This window comes from Chlorocebus sabaeus, chromosome 14 (assembly GCF_047675955.1).
Source record: "Chlorocebus sabaeus isolate Y175 chromosome 14, mChlSab1.0.hap1, whole genome shotgun sequence".
In the NCBI taxonomy this organism is placed as follows: domain Eukaryota; kingdom Metazoa; phylum Chordata; class Mammalia; order Primates; family Cercopithecidae; genus Chlorocebus; species Chlorocebus sabaeus.
The window spans coordinates 60,707,594-60,722,255 of record NC_132917.1 but is presented as its reverse complement, the minus strand read 5'-3'; the positions used below and the strand labels follow the sequence as shown (position 1 = coordinate 60,722,255).

The following is a 14,662-nucleotide window of genomic DNA, read 5'->3' as shown; positions in this document are numbered from 1 at the left end:
AAAAACCCAACAGAAAGCTTCCAGGAAAAGAAACATAAATTGTGAATATACATAACTGTACTCAAATGAATCTTACAAGATGTTATTAGCAGGACCACTTTAAGAAATATATAAATTATCACCAGCAAAATGTCATACCTTTTTCATCTGGCAGATATCTAAAATCCATAGATTCACTAACTTCCTGATCAGAAGGTCTCCGCAACTGCATTTTTACTGTTACGGGTTCTGTGATAGCTTTGCAATATGGCGGAGTTTTGAAAACAATGGCTACTTGACGGTGTACATCAGCTTGTGAAAAGATGCCTTTTGCTTCCCAATCATTCAACACAAAACGAACTTCTATGTCATCTAGTAAATAAGAAACCAAAAAAATAATAATGGGAAAACAAAGTAACTGCATCTATTAATCTAAAATTTATTCTAAATTCAATGAAATAAATAAATACCTTTCTGAACTTTGTCGCAAAGTAGAAATATTTCATCTCCTCCTCTGACACTTCCACAATTCTTGTTTACACGACAAATCCTTAATTCTGCAGTATTTGGAGCACCTAAATAAAAAGGATTTTCAAAAATGATTTTCAAAAAAGGAAATCAAAAAAATGAATTGCTACCTTAGAAATATTTTATTCCTTTTTGCAGGGAAGAATTTGAGGAAAACCATATACAGAATAAAAGTTTTAGTGTATAAAGAACACTAAATACATTAATCATCTATATATCTGTCCACTTCCTTTCTAACTGCTTTACTTCAGACTTTGTGGCTTCATTTCTAGGTAATGACATATTCTTTAATTACATCTCCCTGCTTCTAAATTCTGATTCTGCCAGTCAATCCTATGCACTGTCACCAGATTAATCTTCATAAATCATGACCATATCTCTATGGCAATACAATTTTCCCTACGGCAATACATCTCCCTATGGCAATACAACTTTCATGCTTCCTATTATGTGACCATAAGATTATTATAATTATTCCTGGCATTTAAAGCTCTACATGATAAGGATACTCTGATCTACCTTTATAGCCCTACATCTCTCTATCCTTCTACACATAAAACAGGTATGGCCATACACCATTGGTGGACATATATATAAGTCTATGTACACACACACACACATACACACACACACACACACACACACACACAGTATTTTGGGGGAAAGTTTCATAATCTTTTAAAATGAGATATATCCATATCCTTTGATCCAGCATTTGCCATGCAGTGAGGCATGATTACACCACTGCACTCCAGCTTGGGTGACAGAGTGAGACCCTGTCTCCAAAAAAAGAAAAAAAAAACAATAAAAAAAACATATACAAGAATATGTATTGCAGTACAGTTTGCTAGGCCAAAAAGAAAAAATGAGAAAAGAAACAAACCAAATGTCTTATAAGAAGGTAATTAATAAAATTATGATATAACTACATAATAAAATATGCTGCTACTGAAAAGATTAAGGTGATTGAAAGGAAAATGTTCAAGATATATGGTAAGAAGAAAGTTTTTAAACAATCATCACTTATGATTTTAAGTTGCCACAATTGTACTGTGCAAAAATGATGATGACAATGTATTTATGTATATATAGGAAGAAAAAACTGGTAAAATATGCACCTAAGGATAGTGATTATCCCTGGAGGATGAGATTAGAGAAGATTTCCTTTCTGTTATATATTTCTGTAATGCCTGGAAGTTTTCCTATCATGAATATACTGTTTTTCTAATTACCAAAATACTTTTAAGACTTAAACCATTACAAAAAAACAAGACTACAAATGTAAGAAAATGAAGTACTTACGGTTATCATAAATTGGGTTCGAGACAACAGGAGGAAGAGCAGTCGTCAAATTACCATGTTCATCAGGGAGGAAAACTTGAAAACATAGTCTCACCACATTGAGGTCACAATCTTCAATATCATTCAGCTGTTTTTCAGGGACTGAATAGTAAAAAAAAAAAAAATTTAAGAATGTAATAGTCACATAGACTTAAAGTCCTGCTAGGTCCTCCTCCCTGCCCATTATAGCCAATAACCTTGAATAGAATCCAAATCTGTACGAATACAAATACGATAGTATACAAAGAATGCCTTGTATCATTCTTATCAAGTAGTCACTATCAAACAGTATTTGATAAATTATAGCCATGTTCAGGAAGTAACTATCCCCTCACCTGGGGATAATCCCAAGTTGACATTAATACCAAATCAAAGTTTTTAAAAAAAGTTGCAAGTTTGTACACAACAAAGAATGGCATTTACCCATTCATTCAACAAACATGTATTTGGTCAAGGTGTTGTATTAAGGACTCTGTAAATTATCTTCTAAATCTGTAAAAGAATTACTTTCATCCTCATTTTACAAATGAGGAACTGAGTTTAATTAGCTTTTTTGAGATGGAGGTCTCACTCTGTTGCCCAGGCTGGAATTACTTGCCCAAAGTTTCACAGTGGCAAAGTGGAAATGTGAACTCAAGTCATTAAATTTAGAGCCTATGCTTTTAAAAATTGAACTCATTAGAAAATTGTACATATGTTATACATAAAAATGACATAAACAAGAATATCTACTAAAATGTGGATCAACATTTTAAGGATGAAATACCAAGAAACAAAGTAAGATAGCTAGTTTCCATAAGAAATTTTATGTGTAAATTAGCTTTGCTTAAAAATTTTTTTAATTAAAAATTTTACAGTTCTATAAAACTAGAAAAGCTCATGACAGAATACAGTATAATAGTTTGTTAAAGTAATATTTGAACCAGAAATCCAGTTCCAAAAGAAAATATTGCCTTTTCAAATGCCATAAGCTAAAGCAATAACAGTTATATTTTTAAAAAGCATGACATGCACATTATTTACACAACAATTTTACTTTGCAAAGTATTAAATTTTGAAACACTAAATTTAGAAACACAGTTAAGCCCAAATTCCTTATTTTACAGGCAATAACTAATAAAAATGATAATGTATTTTGTACTGTTTTTATTTAATGACACTGACAGCCTACGTAGCTATCACAACATTTAGAAGTATCCCACTATTAGCAGTCTTAGCCTAACCTTTGAAAGAGTGCATTAAAAAAATCTGTACTCTGTACAACTGAAAGGTCAAAATGTTATGATACCAACGCTTGGGTTACAGCAGCATACTCTACTGGCACTACTGTGTAGGCGATACGAGAGCTACCTCTTCAAAACCCATTTTTATAGCATTATAAATGTAGCGTTCAAGATATTAGTGTCTATCAATTGCAAAGATGAGTAATCAATATGCAAAAAAGATAAATTTGTAGCTAGATGTTCCTGATAAGTTTAAAAACAAACCTATGTGAACTCTGTCAATGGATAAACCAACTGTGGTATAGTCCTACAATGGAATAAACTCAGCAATAACAGAGAACAAACTGGCCAGGCGTGGTGGCTCACGCCTGTATTCCCAGTACTTTGGGAGGCCGAGGTGGGCGGATCATGAGGTCAGGAGATGGAGAACATCCTGGCTAACATGGTGAAACCCTGCTTCTACTAAAAATACAAAAAATTAGCCGGGCATGGTGGCAGGCGCCTATAATCCCAGCTACTTAGGAGGGTGAGGCAGGAGAATGGTGAACCCGGGAGGCAGAGTTTGTAGTGAGCCAAGATCGTGCCACTGCACTCCAGCCAGGGGGACAGAGCGATACTCCATCCCAAAAAAAAAGAAAAAGAAAAAAAGAACTATGGGGGGTATATACTCCCAAATGAATGTATCTCAAAACCATGCTGAGCAAAAGAAACCAGATACAAAACTATACTGTATGCTTCCATTTATATGCAGTTTTAGAAAAGATTAATCTCCAGTGACAGAAGGCAGATTAGTAATTGACTGAGGCAGAGGCAGGGTAGGGAAATGAGCGAGAAGGGGACCAAGGAAATTTTAGGGGGTAATGGAGATGTTCCACATCTTGATTGTGGTGTGGTTATGTGGCAGGATATATTCTGGTAGATTTTATTGCATCTCAATAAAAATTTATTTTAAATATTTTTAAATGTTACATAAAAGAAAAATAAATAAACTGGTCAATAAGCCAAAGTTTAAAAACATTTAGTCACATAATAGCTCTACTATAGGGAAGAAATTTTACCTACCTCTCAGAAAAAATCACTATTTATGAGATTTTGCTTTGAATCTTCTCAATGTGTGGAAATACAATTACTACTGCATCAGAATTACTTTCATCTCTGCATTTTTCTCAGGCAAGAACGACAGATACCCATTTTTACCCAATGCAAAATTCAGTGTAAGGCTGAAAACCCAGTTCAAAACTTCTTTTCTATAAAGCCTAACTTCACCCTCTGCAGTGGAAGGAATATTTCTCCTCTCTAAATCAGTGCAAGACTTGACCTATACCTTTTTTTTTTTGAGACAGAGTCTTGCTCTGTCGCCCAGGCTGGAGTGCAGTGGCACGATCTCGGCTCACTGTAAGCTCCACCTCCTCGGTTCACACCATTCTCCTGCCTCAGCCTCCCGAGTAGCTGGGACTACAGGTGCCCACCACCATGCCCGGCTAATTTTATTTTATTTTTTTTGTATTTTTAGTAGACGGGGTTTCACTGTGTTAGCCAGGATGGTCTCGATCTCCTGACCTCGTGATCTGCCCGCCTCGGCCTCCCAAAGTGCTGGGATTACAGGAGTGAGCCACCGCGTTTGGACGACCTATACCTTCCTTATGCACTTAAAAGTTTTAAAATCTTACATGATAATCATTTATGTATGCCTCTTCTATCTTATTAGACAAAGTTTCAAATGAAGTCAGAAGGGGTGTCTGATGTATCTCCACTGGGCATCGAACATAGTGGTTTACAAACATTCGATATTTATTATACATTTCCTTAATTAACATAAATGACCGAAGAATTACTTAAAGGCCTATCAAATAATCAAACATTTAGATATTTTTTATAAATTACTGAAGAAAGCATAAAGTAAAAGTTAATAAAAAAGAAGTTCTACTTTTGGTAATGGCAGATGATAATCCGTAAACTGGGACCAATTCAACCATAAGAAAGTGGACAAAATATGAAACAAAATTTCTCTAATGACATCAGACAGTTAACAAGGTCATAAAAAATTATGGGACCAAGACAGGAGAGAAGAAAACCCACAGTTCAGAATGAGAGGCCACTTTTATCTAAATATAGCCTGACAATTTTCTAAGAGATGGTTAAGAAGATTGAGATGAACTCTCAATAAACTGTGGGGGAAAATAAAGGAGTTAAGAGTCTGCCAAGGATGTGGGATCTGATAAATACCTAAGGCTTTGGGGGATTTGAGGTCTGGAAGAGCTATACCCTAGGAGTAAGGGTGAACTAGAAACATATCAGATTTCAGGGATGAAAGCCCATCTTCAAATAACCTAAATCATTCACTGATTTTAGGTGATCTGGGATTGCTAGTGTACTTGGCCACTAGCCAGAAGAAAATTTTCTGCAGGGAGATAATATTGTAGGCCTAAAATCTTTACACTTTTTCACAGAAAATGACTGGTATTTTATCTTAGATAATCAGACATATGCGGAGGCAAAATAAAATGTTTTTTTTTTTTTAAAAAGAAAGCAACAGGCAATAAAAACATACCACAAAATATCCAAATAATGAAGTTTTCAGAAACATAATTTAAAGTAACTATACTTAATATATTCAAGGAATTAAGATTGAGAGTTTACTGGAGATCTTGAAACTGAAAAAAAGGAATCAAATTCTAGAAGTGAAAAATATAATAAATTGAGATGAAGAATACGATCAAATTTTTTTTTTTTTTTTTTTTTTTTTTTTTTTTTTTTGAGACGGAGTCTAGCTCTGTCGCCCAGGCTGGAGTGCAGTGGCCGGATCTCAGCTCACTGCAAGCTCCGCCTCCCAGGTTTACGCCATTCTCCTGCCTCAGCCTCCCGAGTAGCTGGGACTACAGGCGCCGCCACCACGCCCAGCTAGTTTTTTGTATTTTTTTAGTAGAGACGGGGTTTCACCGTGTTAGCCAGGATGGTCTCGATCTCCTGACCTCGTGATCCGCCCGTCTCGGCCTCCCAAAGTGCTGGGATTACAGGCTTGAGCCACCGCGCCCAGCCTATACGATCAAATTTATCAAAAGTTTTATAGAAAATATGTTGTGTCTTGTCTTTTTATACCCCAAGGATTAAAATGTTTACCAACATAGTCTACCATAAATTTTTAAAGTGTTGATTCACTTTAAAGCCTTTAATCCATCTTCAGCTGATATTTATACATGATGTGAGGTAGCGAATCCAACTTAATTAAATAACTATTTTTTTCAAGCTTCTTTTCTCAAACATTTCCTCCTTTCCTCTTGATATGACATGCCACCTCTGTCATACATTAAAGTTGCATATTTCCTTAGCTCTGTTTCTGGGCTCTCAATTCTTTTTCTTTTTTCAATAATTATACATTTTTATCTTATAAAAATTGGGTGAATATGTAGATTTAAATTGACAAAAATGTGTATTGAACAGTTCTGTCTTTTATAGCTTAAAAGAAAGATTTTGGACGAAAATGAAATATCTCTTCTTGAAATGATTTATTTCTATTTTATAATACTTTTGAGCACTCTTGCAACTTCAGAAGATCTTTTATATTTTTAATTTCAAATCTGCTTATACAAACAGTAAGTCTTCACTTAATGTCTTCTAGGATGATGTCTATAGGTTCTTGGAAATCACAACTTCAAGTGAAACAACACTGGAATAAAACCAATTTTACCATAGGCTAATCAATATAAATAAGAGTTAAGTTTCTACGGCAGACTTCTGGTCACAAAAACATCACTAAATTCATAAGTAAAGACCAAAACACTTGTAATATTAAATATTGAAATAAATCTGAGCTATACCTACATTTAAGAAAGATTAATAAAAACAAGTTAAGATAATGATTTACCCAATTATTCCAGTTCAGGGTCACAGGTGATTGGAGTCTCTTCGGGGCTCTCAATTCTACTCTAATTAGTCAATCTGTCTATTCTTACCCCAATATGACACTGCCTTAATTAGTATTAATACTTCTCTCCGATGAGGTCAATTTCTCCTCACTGTTCTTTTTCTATATTCTGTTCCTGTTTAGAATTACCATATTTAATATGGAATTGCATTGAATCTATTTATCAAGTGGGGGAAAATGACTTTTTTCTTTTTTTGAGACAAGAGTCTTACTCTTCACCCAGGCTGGAGTGCAGTGGCATGATCTTGGCTCACTGCAACCTCCACCTCCCGGGTTCAAGTGATTCTCCTGCCTCAGCTTCCCGAGTAGCTGGGACTACAGGCCCATGCCACCACGCCCAGCTAATTTTGTATTTTAAGTAGGGACAGGGTTTCATCATGTTGGCCAGGATAGTCTCAATCTCTCGACCTAGTGATCCGCCCACCTTGGCCTCCCAAAGTGCTGGGATTACAGGTGCGAGCCACCATGCCCAGCCCAGGAAAATGACATTTTTACAATATTACTATTAGAGAGCATGGAATATCTCTCCATTTATTTAAGTATTCTCTAAGATCGCATAATAAAATTTTATAATTTCCCCTAAAGAAATCTTGATTATCATTTCTTTGTTTCTACGTACTTTGTATTTCCTGACAATATTTGCTTTAATGATGTTTTCTAGCTATTTGCTGCTGAGGTATGGAAACATGATTGACTTTTGTATACTAATTTTACATCCACTAACCCTTTTAAACTTTATTTTTTATTCAGTCTCCAAAAAGACTGTCAAAAATTGCCAATGCTGACTATACTGAAAGTCATGACAACAGGGTATTAGGAAAAAGTTTTCAATTAACAATAACCACTCCTGAGATAAATCTCACTTGGCTATACTGTCAATGTGCAAAGCTCACTCTTTTAAACTTATTTGAAAAATCCATTTATATATCTTTTGGGTTATCACTATAATAATTTCAAATAATTACAGTTTTATTTCCTCATTTTTCAATCCTATACCTCTACTTTTTGGGGGAGTCTCACTGTACACTGGCTACAATGCTCACTGCCCTGGCTATGATCTTCACTACAATGTTGAATAGAAGTGGTAAAAGTGTGCCTCGGTTTCTCATTCTTAATTTCAAAGTGAATGCTTCTGATATTTCTCTTATTTAGGATAACGCTTACTGTAGGCTTTTTAATAGGTACATATTCTATAATACAAAATGCAGTGTTTTATTCTGTAATGTGAAAACTGATAGTCAGTTTTGTTTGTTTTGTTTTGTTTGAGATGGAGTCTCACTCTGTAGCCCAGGTTAGAGTGCAGTGTTGTGATCTTGGCTCACTGCAGCCTCCAGCTCCAGGGTTCAAGAGATTCTCATGCCTCAGCCTCCCAAGCAGCTAGGATTACAGGCATGCACCACCATGCCTGGCTAATTTTTGTATTTTTAGCAGAGACGGGGTTTCACCATGTTGGCCAGGCTGGTCTGGAACTCCTGACCTCAAGTGATCTGCCCACCTTGGGCCCCCATAGTGCTGGGATTACAGGTGTGAGCGGCCATACCTGGCCTGATACTCAGTTTTAACATTTGCAAAAACTAACGGAAGGAAGCATGAGACCAATAAAATGCTCTCAAATTCCTCTTAAACTAGTTTGAAATTTCACTTTGTAGTTAGTCAAAAGAATGTAAGGTAATAACTATTCTCCTTCCTTTTTATGTGTTTTTGGGTTTTTTTTTGTTTTTTTTCTTTTTTGAGACAGAGTCTCGCTCTGTCACCCAGGCTGGAGTGCAGTGATGCGCTTGGCTCACTGCAAGCTCTGCCTCCCGGGTTCACGCCATTCTCCTGCCTCAGCCTCCCAAGTAGCTGGGACTCCAGGCACCCATCACCACGCCCAGCTAATTTTTTGTATTTTTAGTAGAGATGGGGTTTCACCATGTTAGCCAAGATGGTCTTGATCTCCTGACCTCGTGATCTGACCGCCTCAGCCTCCCAAAGTGTTGGGATGACAGGCGTGAGTCACCACGCCCAGCCCCTTCTTTTTTATGTTAAATGTTTAATCTACCTTTAGAAAGAAATATCACTCCTTTAACCCTAAAATCAGGTGTGTAATGAGAATTTCATTTTTAACCAAGAAGATATTATCATGCTACATTTCTTTCATAAGCAGGAATTAACTTTTTACAATCAATTATGATATTTACTAGCTCTAGAAGTGTAACATTTCTAAAATTCTAATACTATCAAACACTACTAAAATAAATAATAAGGCAAAAATACACAGCATATGGAATAACAATTTTTTTTTTTTTTTGAGACGGAGTCTTGCTCTGTCGTCAGGCTGGAGTGCAGTGGTGCCATCTCAGCTCACTGCAACCTCCGCCTCCGGGTTCAAATGATTCTCCTCCTGCCTCAGCCTCCCAAGTAGCTAGGACTACAGGTGTGCACCCAGCTAATTTTTGTATTTTTAGTAGAGATAGGGTTTCACCACGTTGGCCAGGATGGTCTGTATCTCTTGACCTCACGATCCGCCCATCTCGGCCTCCCAAAGTGCTGGGACTACAGGCATGAGTCACTGCACCCGGCCTGGAATAACAATTTTAAGAACTATGTCTCAGCCAGGCAAGATGGCTCATGCCTGTAATCTCAGCACTTTAGGAAACTGAGGCAGGAAGTTCACCTCAGCCCAGGAGTTCAACACCAGCTTGGGCAACATACGGAGACCGTGTCTCTACAAATAATAGAAAAAAAAAAAAATGAACTAGGTCTCACTTAAGGAAAAATATAAAATTTAGTTATAATTAATTTACATTTGTGTTACTTAAAAAGTATATAAACTATCCTATATATATAATAATAAAAGCTGACATTTAAGTGTTCATGTGCCAGGCAAATGGTAAAGATGCTACAAGTATACTAGAAGTATATCATTAATTTACTCAATCTTTCAACATACTTATTGAGTATCTATTATGTGCTACCCCAGTAAAATGTTAGATACAAATATGAAAAGACAATGCCTGACCTCAGTGAGATGAGTATCCGGATGAGAAATAGATACATAAACTGAAATTATATAATGCAACATGAAAAATGTTATAATGGAAGTATGCTCAAGGAATACTGAAAGCAAGAAAGTACACAAGTTCTGCCTAGGGTAATGAAAAAAAGGCTTCGAAAACTCTGACTGCAATGAAGAAAGGATAACGAGTACATATGAGCCAGTTTTTTCAAGCTTTAAGTTCTCAGTTGTAAGGAAAGGCTTTTTCTTGTATTAGACCAGACTTCAGAAATAAGAATCTATGTTAGACTACTTGTCTTATTAAACTGTATTCCCTTTCAGACTACTAAGTAATGTAGTTTTCCCAAACTCAACTGTATAGCAGCCTTTTACTCTCATAACGACTCAAGATTCTCTTCGTGGGAAAATAGCAAAATACCTAATAAAACTTAATTGCAAATTCTTTATTGTCAAAATCAATTTTATTGCACAAAATTTAAAATTTAATATAGAGTTTAGACATTCTATGGAGTTTAACTGCCGCATACTAGAAATCCTAACATTTCATTACCAAAACATGTAACTAGAAAATGATATATAATTAAAAATTTTTTGGCCGGGTGCGGTGGCTCACACCTGTAATTTCAGCACTTTGGGAGGCTGAGGTGGGCGGACCACGAGGTCAGGAGATGGAGACCATCCTGGCTAACATGGTGAAATCCCGTCTCTACTAAAAAATACAAAAAATTAGCCAGGCATGGTGGTGGGTGCCTGGAGTCCCAGCTACTTGGGAGGCTGAGGCAGGAGAAGGGCATGAACCCGGGAGGCGGGTCCCAGCACTTTGGGAGGATGAGGCGGGTATATCACAAGGTCAGGAGATTGAGCTTGCAGTGAGCCGAGATGGCGCCACTGCACTCCAGCCTGGGCGACAGAGCGAGACTCCGTATCAAAAATAACAATAATTTTTTTCAACTTTTGCAGTTAAGAGTCCTCTACAAAGTCTAACTGCCACTCTTGTTCTAGCTAAGTACACACTGTTAAAATCTGATATTGGAGTCTTTAAATTCCTCACCCAAATTAGACTTTGGCACATATTAAACAATTTGAATAATCCTTTACTTGAAGCCTCAAATTTGACAGTATTAAACTGCTTTATGTCCCCTTAGATACTGTTCCTTAGTTTTAAAGGACTAATGACAAGAAAGATACAGACCGACCTTAAAACAACTAACTGGGGAATCTATTGTGTGCAGGCAGAAACTCAATAGCTCAAGGCACTTAGCTGAGAAGATAGAGATTTATATAACAGTAAAACAAATACATTGTTTAGGTGCCAAAGTGAAATGGAAACAAGATTCCGTCACAGACCCTGTCCACAATGAGCATGAAATTAATATTTGAAGACAATTCCTGAAGAATCAAATGATCTAACAGATAACACAAAACTTTCAATGATTAATTGCTGAGTATACAGTATAATTAGGAAGATACTACCTCAGACTTAAGAGAACTGAGAAGGCTTTCAGGGCATCTCAAATAAGGAAAACAACTGTGATATTTTTGGTAGAAAAGTACAAATAAGACATGTTCGTCCATTTATTCTTTCAACATTTTTTTGTCTGTTTTGTTTTTTGAGACGGGGTCTCACTGTTATCTAGGCTGAAGTGCAGCAGGATGATCTGGGCTCACTGCAACCCAGCCTGCTGGGCTCAAGTGATCCTCCCACCTCAGCCTCTGGAGCAGGCTGGGACTTGCAGCAAGCACCACTATACCCACCCAATTTTTTGTAAGACGGGGTTTCACCACGTTGGCCAGGCAGGTCTCGAACTCCTAGACTCAAGTGATCCAACCATCTCGGCCTCCCCAAATTCTGGGATTACAGGCATGAGCCACCGTGCCTGGCCCTTTAAACACATTTTAATCAAACTTCTTTCATGTGCCAGAGATACATGGAAGACAGATCTCATCCTCCAGAATTTCATGATTTAGTGAAGGAAAAACATGTAAACAAAGTTATAGCAAACCATATTAGAAATATATACAGGATGGCCGGGTGCGGTGGCTCACGCCTGTAATCCCAGCACTTTGGGAGGCTGAGGCGGGTATATCACAAGGTCAGGAGATCGAGACCATCCTGGCTAACATGGTGAAACCCCGTCTCTACTAAAAATACAAAAAAAAATTAGCCGGGTGTGCTGGCAGGCACCTGTAGTCCCAGCAACTCAGGAGGCTGAGGCAGGAGAATGGCATGAACCTGGGAGGTGGAGCTTGCAGTGAACCTAGATCTCGCTACTGCACTCCAACCTGGGCGAAGACTCCGTCTCAAAAAAGAAAAAAAAAGAAAAGAAAGAAATATATACAGGTACTGGCCAGGCACGGTGGCTCACGCCTGTAATCGCAGCACTGTGGGAGGCCGAGGTGTGCAGATCACCTGAGGTCAGGAGTTCAAGACCAGTCTGGCCATGGTGAAACCCCGTCTCTACTAAAAATACAAAAAAATTAGCCGGGCGTGGTGGTGTGCACCTGTAATCCCAGCTACTCAGGAGGCTGAGGCAGGAGAATCACTTGAACCTGGGAGACAGAGGTTGCGGTGAGCCAAGGTTGTATATATATATACAGGTACTTTGGGAAAACAGAGTAAAGGTCAGGGAAGGCTTTAAATAGGACGTGATCCTTAAACTTGGAGGATGAGTAAGAAAAATTCACCAGGCAGATCAGGGTATTTCATGCAAAGGAACTTACGTATAAAAGCACAGAGGCAAGAAAGAACATGGCTCTTCTAATGGTGCAGATAGTTCAGAATGGCAGAAACAAGTTACGTGCATGTGTGCACTCAGTGGTAGAGGAAGGTGGGGTAGGAAGCTGAGGTACAGAATGAAAGACAGAATGGAAAGCAAGGCTTCCAGATTATGAAAGGCTTTAAATGCCATACTTGAGAAGCTGAATTCAGCATGTAGATCAGATCAAAGTTCCTCAAAGTAGACTCTGTGGATCACTTGCATCAGAATCATCTGAGATAGAGATTTTCAAATTGTAGTTTGGGAACCACTGACTGTAAAATTAATTTAGTGGGCTGGGTAAGCACTAACAAAGCAAGAGGGAAAGAAAAAGAAGGGAAAGGAAAGGTACAGAATAGAATAGAGAACACTGCATGTAGTAGGGTGATATGGTTTGGCTCTGTGTCTCCACCCAAATCTCATCTTGAATTGTACTCCCATAACTCTCATGCGTTGTGGGAGGGACCCAGTGGGAGATAATCTGAATCATCAGGGTGGTTCCCCCATACTGCTCTCGTGGTAGTGAATAAGTCTCACAAGATATGATGGTTTTATCAGGGGTTTCTGCTTTTGCATTTTCCTCATTTTCTCTTGCTGCCGCCATGTAAGAAGTGCCTTTCACCTCCTGCCATGATACTGAGGCCTCCCCAGCCATGTGGAAACTGTAAGTCCAATTAAACTTCTTTTTCTTCCCATTCTCAGGTATGTCTTTATCAGCAGAGTGAAAACGGACTAATACACAGGGTATCGTTGTCCTAAGGGTGTGGTGTATGTATATATATTGAGCTGAAAAATAAAATCTATTTCTTACTGTGGGTCACAGTCAAAGAGTTAAGAAATACTGATCTAGATGTTTGTTAAAATGCAGATTCCCAGCACACCTGTCTTTCAAGTCACCTGCTTGGCCCTCTTCCAAGTGTACTTTTCTTCCTTTCCTGCTCTAAAGCTTTTTAATAAACTTTCACTCCTGCTCTAAAGCTTGTCTCAGTCTCTCCTTCTGTCTCCTGAGGAGGCAAGAATTGGGGCTGCTGCAGACCTGAACAGATACTTCTAGCTGCTAACACACTTTGGTGCCATGTGACTCAGATAAGTTATTATTTTAAAAATGTTTTTTAAAATGCAGATTCCCAGGACCCATACCAGCCCTATCTAATTAGTGGAAGTAAGGCCTGAAATCTACATTTTTAACAAGTACTAAGATATTCCTATGCACATTCAAATTGAGAACCACTGAAGTGCTTGGGAAGGAATGAATGTTTTAAAAACAAGTAAACAACAACAGAAAACATAAATAGTGGGAAGGATTAACTGGCAGAATTGTTCCTTCCCCAAATCAATATTCATCCAGGCAGCATGGCAGAGCTGTTAAAAGCATGACCTTAGAGCCAGGCTCCCTGTGTTCAAATCCTAGCGCTACCACTCATCAGCTACATAACCTTGAACAAATTACTTTCCTTTTCTTTGCTTAGAGATGGGGTCTCGTTCTGTCACCCAGGCTGAAGTGCAATAGTGAGAACACTGTTCACTGCAGGCTTGACCTCCCAGGCTGAAGCAGTTTTCCTACCTCAGCCTCCTGAGTAGCTAAGACCACAGCTGCGTGCCACTGCATCTGGTTAATTAAAACATTTCTTTTGTAGAGATGGGGTTTCACCATATTGCCTAGGCTGGTCTCAAACTCCTGGGCTCAAGCAATCCTCTCCACCTTGGTCTCCCAAAGTGCTGGGATTATAGGCGTAAGCCACCGTGCCTGGCCTACTTATTTTATTTTTTTAATAATCAATTTTTTTTTTTTGAGACGGACTTTCACTCTTGTTGCCCAGGTTAGAGTTCAATGGCGCGATCTCAGCTCACCACAACCTCCGCCTCCTGGGTTCAAGCAATTCTTCTGCCTCAGCCTCCTGAGTAGCTGGGA

The 14,662-nt window shown here is 38.1% G+C and overlaps 1 protein-coding gene and 1 non-coding gene across 2 annotated transcripts in view; both read right to left on the bottom strand.

Annotated features, from left to right (window-relative positions):
- Positions 1-14,662, bottom strand: part of REL (REL proto-oncogene, NF-kB subunit) — a 42,742-nt gene that overhangs the window by 4,103 nt on the left and 23,977 nt on the right. The window contains exons 5-7 of the mRNA XM_038006983.2: positions 1,810-1,950; positions 450-554; positions 139-351 (exon numbers count right to left, since the gene is read on the bottom strand). Of these exons, the coding sequence (XP_037862911.1) occupies positions 139-351; positions 450-554; positions 1,810-1,950 (459 nt within the window). The remainder of the gene's footprint in view (positions 1-138; positions 352-449; positions 555-1,809; positions 1,951-14,662) is intronic.
- LOC119627485 (U4 spliceosomal RNA) lies at positions 7,747-7,886 on the bottom strand. The gene has a single exon (XR_005243671.1). It is a non-coding gene; the product is annotated as a U4 spliceosomal RNA (small nuclear RNA).